Source organism: Sander lucioperca, chromosome 21, assembly GCF_008315115.2.
Source record: "Sander lucioperca isolate FBNREF2018 chromosome 21, SLUC_FBN_1.2, whole genome shotgun sequence".
Taxonomy (NCBI): domain Eukaryota; kingdom Metazoa; phylum Chordata; class Actinopteri; order Perciformes; family Percidae; genus Sander; species Sander lucioperca.
In genome coordinates this window covers 21,446,909-21,461,013 of record NC_050193.1, presented here as the reverse complement: position 1 = coordinate 21,461,013, position 14,105 = coordinate 21,446,909, and the positions used below count along the sequence as shown (strand labels likewise).

The 14,105-nt window shown below is 42.8% G+C and overlaps 1 protein-coding gene across 2 annotated transcripts in view; it reads left to right on the top strand.

Annotated features, from left to right (window-relative positions):
* The window catches only part of LOC116063745 (polycomb protein suz12-B-like), a 15,012-nt gene extending 1,197 nt beyond the window's left edge, over positions 1-13,815 (top strand). The window contains exons 2-16 of one of the 2 annotated variants that reach the window (XM_031318677.2): positions 815-861; positions 1,001-1,065; positions 6,019-6,087; positions 6,869-6,918; positions 7,023-7,108; positions 7,212-7,458; positions 8,361-8,463; positions 8,587-8,692; positions 9,255-9,429; positions 9,545-9,633; positions 10,577-10,720; positions 11,078-11,235; positions 11,358-11,550; positions 12,567-12,646; positions 13,326-13,815. In XM_031318677.2, the coding sequence (XP_031174537.1) occupies positions 815-861; positions 1,001-1,065; positions 6,019-6,087; positions 6,869-6,918; positions 7,023-7,108; positions 7,212-7,458; positions 8,361-8,463; positions 8,587-8,692; positions 9,255-9,429; positions 9,545-9,633; positions 10,577-10,720; positions 11,078-11,235; positions 11,358-11,550; positions 12,567-12,646; positions 13,326-13,770 (2,057 nt within the window). In that variant the 3' untranslated portion in view covers positions 13,771-13,815. The remainder of the gene's footprint in view (positions 1-814; positions 862-1,000; positions 1,066-6,018; positions 6,088-6,868; positions 6,919-7,022; positions 7,109-7,211; positions 7,459-8,360; positions 8,464-8,586; positions 8,693-9,254; positions 9,430-9,544; positions 9,634-10,576; positions 10,721-11,077; positions 11,236-11,357; positions 11,551-12,566; positions 12,647-13,325) is intronic. The other variant, XM_031318678.2, reaches the window with a different exon arrangement.
* The last annotated feature ends 290 nt before the right edge of the window (positions 13,816-14,105 follow it).

Sequence of the window (14,105 nt, the reverse complement as noted above, 5' to 3'; positions counted from 1 at the left end):
CTGGATTAATTAATCATGAATGCAGCAGTAATATTAATAGTACTGCTGCATTAAAGAGAATGTTACAATTTTTTGACTGCTGTAGTTGTTTAAGGTTGTGCTAATTTTAGCTACTACTGCTCAGAAAAAAACTTCAGTTTATACATCAGAAACATTCAAATACGAAATCGGCAAATCTAAAAAAACTACCTCTTGATATGTAGGGGAGTAAAGGCATAAAGTTGCATAAAATGGAAATGCTAGTAAGTTAAAGTACCTCGAATTTTCACTTAAGTACAGTACTTAAGTAAATGTGTCTGTAGCCTACTCGGTTACATTCACCCACTGTTAATTACGTGTTGCAGTGTTGTCATACTTTCTTTTTGTCACAACTTGTTGCAGCTGCAGGTTGTTTGCATATTTAAATCAAGGTGAACTCATTCATTCAGTCTTCCGAACGTTGCTGCAACGAGGGATGGTTTTCGGTTAATCTATCAATTCATTTATTATCAATTATATAGTTTATGAAATGTCTAAATAACATGAAAACAAGGTTAGCTGACCACAAAGTGACGTCTTCAAAAATAAAAAATTAAGCAGAGAAAAGCAGGCAGATCCTCCTTAAGGGTCACGTTTGGTATTTTTACTTGGTGAAATGGCTTGCATGATAAGTTTAACGTTTTCATTCCTTACATAAATGATTGTTTCAGCACTATGTGTACTAAGCTTATGTTTTTTTTTGTTTGGCTTGACGCTTGTTTAAGATTCAAAATCTTTATATAAAGGGTGTATATCACACATAATCATGTGCTGATGATGTCATGTTTATTTGCAGAGCCTACACAAATCTACAGGTTCCTCCGCACCAGGAACTTGATCGCTGTGAGTGTTCCTTAAAAATAGTCACATAATGAACTTGACCATTTGAGATAAGAGGAAATGTTTCTGTACCTCTTGGCATGTTGAAGTAGAATTGCAACATTTCACGTATTTAAAAAATTTTTTTTTTATCCCATTTCAGCCTATATTCTTGCACAGGACACTCACCTATATGTCCCACAGAAACTCAAGGAATAATGTCAAAAGGTAAGAATCCAGTACTTCACAAGTTGTTGTGATGCCGAAAATCAAATTTTTCTAAGGATGGTGTTCAAAGACAACCTTTTAGGCTTAACGGATCAGTTGTTTTGGGATTATCTTGTGTCTTTAATTTGTGGCTTTGTTGCTTTCAGTTTTAGGTTTCAAAACTTTATGTTGAACCTGAAACTTGGTGTTAAATAGTTTGTCTCTAAAACAAAAAAAGCAGGTCAAGTGTTATCTTGAGAGAAAGTTAACTGCTTAAATGTCGGCTGCTGTAGGTGGGGGCTGACTGGATCAGTTAAAGCTGAGATAGGAGAGACGTTTTCAGTTAGGCCGCTTTGCATACAGACGCTGCACACACAAAAAAGATTCTTCTGATCGCATGGGGCTGCTTTTGGGTCGGGAGGGGGGAGGGGGGTGGTGCGGGGGCTTAGAATACGGCCTTGTCTGGTGTTATCGCATGGATGTTGTGTTGAAGAACTGCAGGTTATGCAGGGGTTATGTGTTAAAAACTCTTGGGCTGCATACTTGTGTCAAACATGAACCAATTTTAGTCAGCTGCTATTCAAGTAACACCAAGTAGGTGCAAGTTGAATATTGGGTGATAATTGGTTTTTCATTGGCTACTAGGCTGTGTCTGTGTCTAGTCTTGTTAGTTAATATTTGCCGGTTTTATGCTGTTTTTTTTAGGCAGTGTTCTTACACAGCTGTTTGTGTTATGACTGTTGTAGAAATATGGATTCATTGAAATAGCATTGTCTTGGAATTGGTACCAAAACTAAAGTATCATGTTGATGCTGGTATCGAAAGATGTCCATTGACACACTGCTGGGCTGCAAATAAAAATCGGTGACAGCTGTTAACCAGCGGATAAACCAATTTGTGAACACAGGTGTTTGTTAATGCTTTGTTGTTTATTTAGTTAAAAAAAAAAAAAAAAAGGTATGTGCAAAAGAAAAGAAGAAATAAATTCTTACACTATTAAACTGAGCTGAAACTTTAAAACTTGGGCACCGATCCTGTTTTTATCCTCCATTAGTAGTGTAGAATAATTTTTTATTTTTGCAGTTTTTAAATAAATTAAAACTTTTAGAAAGAAAGAAAAAGACATGATACAGCACTTTTTTTAAACTGTCATTCTTGATAATTGTATCTGAAACACTATCGGCCTCTCTCTGTTACAATCAACGCTATAATAACTTGGTTTTTTTTGTGGTCCTTATTTGGACATGCACTCATCAGACAGGTACTTTCCCTCCTTTGAGGAAAAGTAACTTCTGCTTAGTACTTGGGGAGTTGGTTGGGGACTAAAAATGGCAGCTGTTAGAACGCGTTATTCCTGATTTGAAGTGGAGTTAGTGAAGCAGGCGACGTGTCTGCTGCAGCTCTGCTCACTTTCACTTTCCGCTGCTGCACTCCTGCACGCTTCAGTCACATGAAACGCTGCTTGTGACTTGAGATGAATAAGCTCCACACAGGGACCCTCCACAGTTAACTGTTCACCGAGCATGAATGAATGAAGTTTATTATAATTTGATCAGAAACTAGTAGGGCTGTGCTCGATTAAAGAAATTCTTAGTCGACTAACACTCATTCAATTGTATCGACTAATCGATTAGTTGATTTAATCGACAGATCTGTAAATCTGAGTTTCTCTGCAAAGAGTCATGCAAAAGCACCACTTTAATTCTTGCGTTTACCAGAGATGTGCTCGTACGTTTCTTGGAAATAAGTCATTCGGCATGAAAAAAGCATAAAACATGACTAATCGACTAAAGAAATCTAAGTTGACTAAGACCAAAACGACCGATTATTCGACTAATCGACTAAGAGGGAGCAGCCCTAGAAACTAGGAATCAAACTGGTTTAGTGTTCAGCATTTCATGCAAAGCTGGTAATATGTGTCCAGACAAGTTTCTAGTGTCTTTATAAGGCTCTGTGAACTACAGTGAGGAAAATAAGTATTTGAACACCCTGCTATTTTGCAAGTTCTCCCACTTAGAAATCATGGAGGGGTCTGAAATTGTCATCGTAGGTGCATGTCCACTGTGAGAGACATAATCTAAAAAAAAAAATCCAGAAGTCACAATGTATGATTTTTTAACAATTTATTTGTATGATACAGCTGCAAATAAATATTTGAACACCTGTCTATCAGCTAGAATTCTGAACCTCAAAGACCTGTTAGTCTGCCTTTAAAATGTCCACCTCCACTCCATTTATTATCCTAAATTAGATGCACCTGTGTGAGGTCGTTAGCTGCATAAAGACACCTGTCCACCCCATACAATCAGTAAGAATCCAACTACTAACATGGCCAAGACCAAAGAGCTGTCCAAAGACACTAGAGACAAAATTGTACACCTCCACAAGGCTGGAAAGGGCTACGGGGAAATTGCCAAGCAGCTTGGTGAAAAAAGGTCCACTGTTGGAGCAATCATTAGAAAATGGAAGAAGCTAAACATGACTGTCAATCTCCCTCGGACAGGGGCTCCATGCAAGATCTCACCTCGTGGGGTCTCAATGATCCTAAGAAAGGTGAGAAATCAGCCCAGAACTACACGGGAGGAGCTGGTCAATGACCTGAAAAGAGCTGGGACCACCGTTTCCAAGGTTACTGTTGGTAATACACTAAGACGTCATGGTTTGAAATCATGCATGCACATGTCAAGGCCCGTCTTAAGTTTGCCAATGACCATTTGGATGATCCAGAGGAGTCATGGGAGAAAGTCATGTGGTCAGATGAGACCAAAACAGAATTTTGGTCATAATTCCACTAACCGTGTTTGGAGGAAGAAGAATGATGAGTACCATCGTAAGAACACCATCCCTACTGTGAAGCATGGGGGTGGTAGCATCATGCTTTGGGGGTGTTTTTCTGCACATGGGACAGGGCGACTGCACTGTATTAAGGAGAGGATGACCGGGGCCATGTATTGCGAGATTTTGGGGAACAACCTCCTTCCCTCAGTTAGAGCATTGAAGATGGGTCGAGGCTGGGTCTTCCAACATGACAATGACCCAAAGCACACAGCCAGGATAACCAAGGAGTGGCTCTGTAAGAAGCATATCAAGGTTCTGGCGTGGCCTAGCCAGTCTCCAGACCTAAACCCAATAGAGAATCTTTGGAGGGAGCTCAAACTCCGTGTTTCTCAGCGACAGCCCAGAAACCTGACTGATCTAGAGAAGATCTGTGTGGAGGAGTGGGCCAAAATCCCTCCTGCAGTGTGTGCAAACCTGGTGAAAAACTACAGGAAACGTTTGACCTCTGTAATTGCAAACAAAGGCTACTGTACCAAATATTAACATTGATTTTCTCAGGTGTTCAAATACTTATTTGCAGCTGTATCATACAAATAAATAGTTAAAAAATCATACATTGTGATTTCTGGATTTTTTTTTTTTTTTTTTTAGATTATGTCTCTCACAGTGGACATGCACCTACGATGACAATTTCAGACCCCTCCATGATTTCTAAGTGGGAGAACTTGCAAAATAGCAGGGTGTTCAAATACTTATTTTCCTCACTGTATACTGGCTCTGTGCAATCAAAGTGTCTGAGCAGTTTCTCTCTTGTGTTACCTTTTTTTCTAAATGGATCCATACCCCCCCCCCCCCCCCCCAACTGTGCTGGATCCCAAGTCTGTATGTTTTATGTATGTAGCTGTAAGCCAATTAAAGTAAAAGGCCGCCAGCCAGTGTGTCCGGTAGCAATCATTTTCTCCTGGAGAACAGTGAAACAAGCATTCACGTTGCAGAGTAATGTACTAGGAATGAGAGCTTGCACGTATTTGGTCGATGCAGTGTGTTGCTGGATGTAAAAGGACCCTTCATATTTTTTCCCTGCACTTTTTGATTCAGTGCAAAAGTCTGTCTGAACAGGACCTAAATATTTAAAGGTGCTATTCTGCAAGACCCTGCACAGCCTCGCAGGTGTTTTCAGTTACTTTGGCTCATTAGACTGCTGCTCATAGTGTAGTTGCACGGAAGTGGGAATTAATTTCAGCTCCCTAAACTCAGTGTACTAATGGGTACGCTCCAAATAAAAAACACCGACACATGGCCGATTTGAGCCAGGTGGGCACGCTTTCCATTGAAATTCCAGTTCACAAAATGGCACATGGCGCTTATGCACATCTACCAACAGCATCTTAAAACAATATAAACGCAGAACTCAATGGCTTGTTGTGGTTGAATCCAATCTTCTGTACAGTCTCTGCCAACACTCACACAAAGCTGTAAAATAAAAAAAGATTAAAGTTTGCCTCAGCATCTTTACTACCTGCTGCTGATAATGATTAAAACGTTGTACCTGCTGCCTCATAGACTGCCTGCACAACATTGAAGCGGGTTTCTTGGTCATTGCCACTCTGTATCATACAGAGATACGTGGAACTTGCTTCAGTCTCTCTAGTCTGAGTGGCAACACGCACACAGGTGTTCAGCACCTGGCAACAGAAAACGTCAAAAATACTATTAAAATGTTAAAGAGTACGTATATGTCTGTCAGTGAAATAAATGCCGCACAACATTTCAACCTTTACAGACCACCTGGTATGTTTCAAGGTGATGTCCGTTGGCCTTTTACTTTTTAAGGATTTGTTTGTTTTTGCAGTTTTATTAAAACGTGTTCCTACAAGTTTCAAGCTATACAGTATAAAGTCTTTAGTGTTTAAAGCATCTCATGCTACGTGAAGTGTCTGTCTTAGTGTAACGTGACCAGGATACAGTTGACTTATTTGGGGGAAAAGTGACGATCAAAAGCACAGGTATATCAGCGGATGTTAGTCAGTCAACTGAATCTATCTCCAGACCAGAATAAATGAATGTGGCACTGATCAGGTCCTGGATAGAAAGTCTTGGCCTGTATAGTGTTGTGTTGTTCTGCCTGTAGGCCAGTGTTGGATGGCGGTGTTTGTGTTGCTGTTGCTTACCCCTGCTGTTTGTCTGCATGTACAGGAAAAGCTCCAAGGTTGACAATCTGTTGTTCAAAGTGGAAAAGATGCGAGGCGAACAGGAGACTCACAGGTAAACGCTCCAGACATTTAATGCTTCACGTTTGTCTGTGCTGTTGTTGGTATTTATTTACAAAGGCTTTCCATGTCTTCCTTGTTGGTTTCTAAATGGTTCATTTCCTGCAATGATCTAATACAACCAGAGCTATTAAATTAAAAAGGGATAGTTTTGTAATCCAAAGTAAAGATACATTATGGCTTCTGTCGCCTTAAGGAATATATCATCATCTCACCCAACAACAAACTATCTTTTCCGAGTATTAGGGGCTTGAAAACATTTGAACATGAATTACAGAATCTTACTGTATGTGGAAATAGATCAAATGAAATACTGACCAAACTGTTATTGGTGTGAGTTTTAACAAGTTTTTGAGCAATTTTGCGAATGGATTTCAGCGATTTCAGATTTTTTCTATTTTCCATATAAACTGCATTTACTTGAATGAAAACTAGAAGCTACTCATGAAAACGACTACTAGGATATTGAGTTATAGTTGAGATAACTGCAGAGACGTGGCGGTTTCAGTCACTTTGTTTTCCTATAAATCCTCCTATTCCATGTGTTGCTGGGTTTTGCAAACAGCACAAGCACACACGGTTTCAGAACAATGTACAACATTCCTGCCCATGTGGTCTCATACTAATGCAACACCGTGACAAGAACAGCCTTGCTTTAAGACATAACCACGGGATCGCACATCTTGTAGACATATGATCAAATAAAACATCACCTGTGAGAGTTTGTAAGAACATTTTAAAGTTCTTCTGTTTGTTTTTTTTTGTTTTTTTCACAGCTTGGCCTCTAATTTGCAGCTCACCTTTACTGGCTTCTTTCATAAAGCTGGTAAGTTTGTCCTTCTCAGCTGTCGTCATTTGGTGTTTATTTATTTATTAGGTCTAGTCCTTCCACTGATTCAGTGTGACTAAAGGAAGTGTTTGTGTTCTCAGGAAAGCCATCTCAGGACAGTGAGAATGAGCAGAACTCTGTATCTCTGGAGGTGCTGCTGGTCAAAGTCTGTCACAAGAAGAGGAAGGTGTGTGTGTGATGATATAAGTATCTCAACGCTGCTCATGTTTTTTCAATAAAATCCAGGTGTCAATGGAACGCATGTGAAATGTCTTTTCCTGCGTGTCCAGGATGTGAGCTGTCCAGTGAAGCAAGTCCCCACAGGGAAGAAGCAGGTTCCTCTGAACCCCGACACCAGCGCCGGAGTCTCGGCCAAGCCGGGCTCCTTCCCCTCGCTGCTGGTTCCCAGCAGCGAGTTTGAACCCAGCAACTCTCACATGGTCAAATCCTACTCGCTGCTCTTCAGAGTGTCAAGGCCCGGCTACCCTCGGACTCAGGTCAACGGCCTGGCCAACGGAGAGCACCACAACAACAGAGGTGAGCAGAGGATTCTTCTGGTTTATATCAGCATGACTCACTCACTGACTCACTTATTTTTGTAGTTGTGGCCATCATTTCGGATCAGTAATAACAAAAGGTACTCACCCGGTCAGTTCGGGGAACATGGTGACATCACTTCAGATGGAATTTAAACCAGCCTCTATTTATCTGGAAGAGAAAACAAAGGCGACTGGTCATAATTATTACCCAAACATCCCATCATAGTTTACAGGCCGACTTCCGGCTTCAACTTTGGGTGTCATGCTGATCCCAGTTGGCAAATTGTTGTTTCCAACATTTTATTGCACTTGCTCGCTAGCAAAGACCAATGTACAATAAATTCAGGTAAAGTTAGTAGGCTGCTGTGTCTACTCTAGATACATCTGTTGCATGTCCGGCCACCTTGGAAGAAAGATCCCTTCCTCATGTTTCTCCATTTTATTTTTCCCGTTAAAGGGCTTTTTTTGGAAGGGTTTTTTCTCATGCAAATTGAAGGTCTGAGGATAGTGGGCATTGTAGCTGTACGGATTTTAAAGCCCTTCGAGGTAAATTAGCGATTAGATGTAGCCGTTTGACGTTAACTCCATAATGGTTGAAGTGAAGCTTTTTGGCTCTTAATGCCTCTCCTCAGCGTGGCGGCTGCACTCAAAGACATGAAATATCATTCTGTAAAGCCATTCTACGACCCTAAGTGGATTGTTTTTTTCATAGTCCTCAAAGACCAACAGTGTGGCGACTGTCAAGAGAATCTCCTAGTTAAAAATGTTATCAATATTTTAAGCTTCAAACAGTGTAATCATAACTGATAGAAATGGCTGCCCAAACTTGTCTTTTTCCTTGAAAGACCAGTTTTAATCTCGTGTGGTAGAGGAGTGGTACATGTCATGTGTCTGTCTCAGAATTTACAGAAGAAGTGGTAAACAGGAAGAGGAGGAGCTCCTGTCTCAGGGAGGAGGGAGAAACCACATTTGTGGCTCAGATGACTGTCTTTGATAAAAACAGGTAGCTCACACAACACACACACACAAACTGTCATGTGTCACCTTTCCGACACACAGGAAAGCGTTTGTTCTAATCATGTGCAGCAGAATCAAGCGTTGGAAAAACTAAATGTGTCGTACGCAGACGTCTGCAGTTGCTAGATGGGGAGTATGAGGTGTCTATGCAAGAGATGGAGGAGTGTCCCGTCAATAAGAAGAGGGCAACCTGGGAGACCATCCTGGACGGAAAGGTGTGTGTTTGTGTGTTAGAGAGAGACTTGGCAAGGCTCCCCACTACAAGGTATTTCCACACAAAGTATAAATGTCATGCAGGTAGTCAAATCCTCACTTCATGCACACCAGACACATCATTGTGTGTGTGATTTTGGGGGTGGGGGGGGAGGGGATTACTAAAGTCTGTGTCCTCATGATGACGTTACAAGATCATGCCTAGTCTACATCTTAAGTAAATGATCTTGAGTCATCACCGTGAACCAAACTATTGTATTTCAAATTAAATTATGTAATAACACAGAGGTTTGCATTAGATTGGACACACAGTAATATAGTTATGTTATCATTATTATGGTCTGAATGCCACGGGGAGAACGTTACTCACCTCCATCTTGTGTCAGCTCACTGTCAGTTGACCGTTGTGGATTCATGGAACAAAAAACAAGACAAAAACAGAAATACATTAACCAAGACTGTAAAACTATTAGTTTCATATCTGTGCCAGTCTGCTTATTGGTCATGTTAATAATAAGTGATCTTTAAGCTAGCGTGGTTCAATGATCTGCTCTCTTTTTGTAGCGTTTGCCTCCATTTGAGAGTTTCTCCCAGGGTCCCACCCTGCAGTTCACCCTGCGCTGGACCAGCGGCGACTCCGATCTCTCCACTGCACCCGTGGCTAAACCTCTGGCCACCCGCAACTCTGAGACCAACCAGGAGCCCCGACCCGGCTCCCTGAGAGCCCCACACACTCTGGGTGAGTGAGAAGCCGCAACACAGAGACTTAGATTTTACAGCAAGCAATCTGTGGTGCAACTGTTCATTTGCTTTATTGAAAGCGAGTAAAGATGTATTTGTCATATGTGCTGCAGCTGTTAAAGAATCCTTAAATGCCGATGTGCAAACCAGAAGAGAACTGATCTCAGCTGAGCCCCGGCAGAAGCTGCGCATCTTCTACCAGGTCAGTCTCGCCTCGTACTGGGTCTGCACGGCACACCTTCACCTGCCAGAATCTGTACATCAACTACAGTTTACCACAAATTAGTTTTAAGGCATCTTGAACATTCAGGCTAATTGATCCTCTGTACCGACAATTTTTTGACGTACATCTAATTATTTAGCCACTTAACCACCGCAGTCTTATCGACTTTTTGTCAAGGGGTTCCTTTGATTCACATGAGGCTACAGCATTATGTCATGAGGCCTGAATCCTATGGATGTTGCAGGATTCTGGAAGTTAAAAAGGTCCTGTTAGGCTCGAAATAAACTACCTAGTACGCCCTGTCGTCTGACCACATATAAAGTCAGAATTGTTTATAGCTGCTCTCTAATCTTTAAGAAGGGTGAGACACGGGCCCCTGGGTAGCTCACCTGGTAGAGCGGGCGCCCATATATAGAGGTTTATTCCTTGATGCAGCGGCCACAGGTTCGACTCGAGTCGTTCCCCATCTCTCTCCCTTTTCAAGTCTAAGCTGTCCTATCCAAATAAAGGCCTAAAAATGCATTCAAATACGGGGTTAGCAACGCACACTTTTGAAAATCCTTTTTTGATTGCATTCATAATGTTGCACTCAATGCGGCTGACACACTGTCTAATCTCGACGATCCTGCTGGCATAGACGGCGAGCTTCATTCGGCCCGCCTCAGCTCCATCCAAGCTCCACCTCTCTGCCCATTTTTGGATGGGCCGACATCAACTCTGAGCTTCATTTTGGCTCTTCAGAAACCTACGGGTGACGGCACAGAGACGACGTCCATATATTAAACCGTTTTAGAGAGACACGTACGGTAGTCGGTTTGAAGCAGGCTGAGGCCTGTAGATTGAAGATGGACCTGAAGCCCCACAGACGATCCCATTTTATGTTTTCGTCTCTCTCACACTCACTCGCTGTTTTTCTGTCCAGTTCCAGTACAACAACAACACGCGGCAGCAGACGGAGGCCAGAGACGACCTCCACTGTCCCTGGTGTACCCTTAACTGCAGGAAGCTCTACAGTCTGATCAAACACCTCAAACTCTCTCACTCCCGCTTCATCTTCAACTACGCGGTGAGACAGACTCACATGGTTTAAAAGAAATAAAATGTTAAAAAGTAGCTATATACTTATATTTTTTTTGTTCACGTTCACTCGAGACACATAGCCAAACACAACAGTGTTTAAGGCACCACTTTTTTTTTGGATTCCATGATTGGCATTCAATTCTTGAGTCTAATAACAATGATACACTTGATTTATACGCCACCTTTCAAAATAAAGTTATATTTAGATGAAAACTTGCAGAAAGAGTTTTAAGAAGTGATTTTAAAAAGATGTTACCAGAACTCCCGAGAGAGTCGAGTCGTCGTCTTCAACGTGTTGTTGCTGTCAGTTTGATTCACTCGTCCCTCTCCTGATCTCCGGCAGCACCATCCTAAAGGAGCGAAGATCGAGGTCTCCATCAACGAGTGTTATGATGGTTCGTATGCAGGAAACCCTCAGGACATCCACAGCCAGCCGGGCTTCGCCTTCAGCAGGAACGGCCCGGTCAAGAGGACCGCCGTCACCCACGTTGTCGTCTGCAGGTAATTTCTTTCCTTTATTTATTTATTTATTTATTTATTTATTTATTTATTTATTTATTTATTTATATATATATATATATATATATTTTTTTTTTTTTTTGAAACTCCCCTTTTCTATCCAGACCCAAGAGGACGAAGCCGAGCCTGTCGGAGTTCCTGGAGCCGGAGGACGGTGACCAGGAGCCGCCCATCATCAGCGGACACAACCGCCTCTACTTCCACAGCGACAGCTGCGTGCCGCTCCGGCCTCAGGAGATGGAAGTGGACAGCGAGGACGAGAGGGACCCCGACTGGCTCAAAGAGAAGACTGCCAAGGTTAGTTTACAGCTGGTCTCGCATTGCCAGACCTTCCTCCACAGCGCTGCTGAGGAGGGTCTGGCTAGTCCACACAGAATTCCGGGGAGAAAAACGTGCTCTGGTTTATTGGCATTTCTTAAAACCAATCACAATCGTCTGCAAAATAGTCTCGGGAAGGAACTTGTTTTGGTGGAACATGTGTACGTTTAAAAGTTGTTTTAGTCGTGCAACAGAAAACTCAGATTGGACCGATAGTCTAGCTAGCTGTCTGGATTTACCCTGCAGAGATCTGAGGAGCAGTTAACCATAGTCCTCAGAAATCCACCAGAGTTTAGAATTACAACACTAAGGAAGCAGAAGGTGACGGACATCTGGCCGAAAATGAAGAACATCCTGTGGAGCCTCAGGCGGCACCTGAACAATTCCCTAAATGAATCGTCTACTTAACTAGTTTACAGCTGAAGGAGCATTCCACTGATTTTACACATGAAGTAAAGTTTACTTGCCATTGTTGTGCATTTATTAAAGCTGTGTATAATGTCTTTTTTGTCGTCTCTGGAGAAGCTTTTTTAGAAGAAAAATAACCTTTCTGTAGATAATGCTGCGCTGTTCCTGCATTTCTGTTGCTTAAGGCTACGTTTACACAACGCTCTCGCAAAAAACGGAAAGGTTTTTCCTTTTTACGTTTCACAAAAAGGCCCAGGTGTAGACGGCCTTGTTTTGAATGGACTGCCGAAGGCCACCTCCACTGGGAGATATACTGTAGTCGTGTGAGGGGTACTGTAGGTGGGGGTGAGATACTTAAAATCAGAGTTAGTGTCTGGCTCTGGCTCCACAGAGACCAGTTTTGCTAGTTTACACGGCGACGCTGGAGTTGCATATACAAAAGATTTCCCTCTCGGCCAGAACGTTAAAAAAAATACTTTTGCATGTTGAAAACATTGCAGTGTAAACAGCCTTAGTTTACTATAGCAACCTGAGAGTACCTGAGAGTGTGTCCTGTCTGAAGTCTGACTGCTCTGCTCTCACCGCAGCAAATCGAGGACTTCACTGACGTCAACGAGGGGGAGAAGGAGATCATGAAGCTGTGGAACCTCCACGTCATGAAGCACGGGTGCGTATGAAGCAATCCACAGTCCCGTATCGGATCCACTCTTCAGACCCTTGTTTTGGTTTACCTTCCGACATTTGCACGTAGCCGAATCTGTGCTAAGTAAACGTGTCTGACACAGTGAGTTAACAGCTGTGGTCTGCTTTACTTTACCAGCTTCTGACTCCAAATATAGAAGGTCTGGATTCGCAAGGACTTGATCTTTGTCTGAACACAGACACCAGCTGCAGGAAGCACATTTTAGCGGTTTGGGAATTAGCGTTAATTACAGCTGATCAAATGTGTCTGCCTCAGGCCTTGCTCGATCGTTGGCTTATTTAAACCTGGTCTTGGCCGAATCCTTTTAAATAATATCCAATATATATAAGCAGTTATTTTTGCAGAGATCAGACTAATACGCTGACCTGACACATGCTGTGTTGTTAACCGAAGTGTAAACATATTAAATGATGCATTTGAAAGACCGGTCTGTTAGAATCTTTTTCCTTGCATCCATCACATTAAAGGTGCAGTAAGTGATTCTGCACAAAGATTATTGATATTTGGACTCAACTGCCAAACAAATACAGCCTCCCTCAGCGCACACAGAAGGTAGAGAGCTTAGGCGATGGAATTTGACAAAATGTGTATTGGTTTAACATCACTTACTATACCTTTTTGAACTCTCCTGTCCTCCTTCCAGCTTCATAGCGGACAACCAGATGAACGAGTCCTGCCTGCTGTTTGCCGACCACCACGGCGTCCACATCGTCAAGAACAACCTCTGCCGCAACTTCCTGCTGCACCTGATCAGCATGCACGACTTCAACCTGGTGAGCACGCAGACCATTGACCAGGCCATGGCCCGCCTCCGCCTCCTGCAGAGCCAGGGCGCTCACAGGGACAAGGGGGAGGGGGGGGAGGAGGAGGAGGAAGAAGAGGAGGACTGGGAGACGGCCGTGGAGTCCCAGCCGGAGCCGGAGCTGGACCCAGATCCCGATCTCGACCCATCTGAGTACACGCCGTGCAACGACGAGATCGCCAGCGGCTGCGCGGAGAAGGGAAACCAGCAGGAGGAGAGTGGGGGGGCCGCGACAGAAAAGCCGAGCACCGGGCAGTCACTCTCTCCGGTTCTGGGTCGGTTTTAAACTGAATTTAAACACACATTACAGCAAAGATCCCCCCCCCCCTCCTCCCCCTCCCCACCCCCAAACAGGACAATAAATCTAGAAAAAATAGGCGAAAGACAAACAGGTGTTCAAACACACACAGGTTACTGCAGGGATTACTTTTTAAAGGGCAGGTTACATTCCACATAAGATGGACTTTTTTACATCTACGAGATGCTTCAGGGGAGTTTATCATTTCATTACTTGGGGAAAGTGAGGAGTCAAGAAAGTTGAAGCTCAGAATCATGGTTATTTTTCTTGTTATTCCACGCCGTGTGTCCCCACAGATGTTGTAGACGTGACAGCTGCCTGCC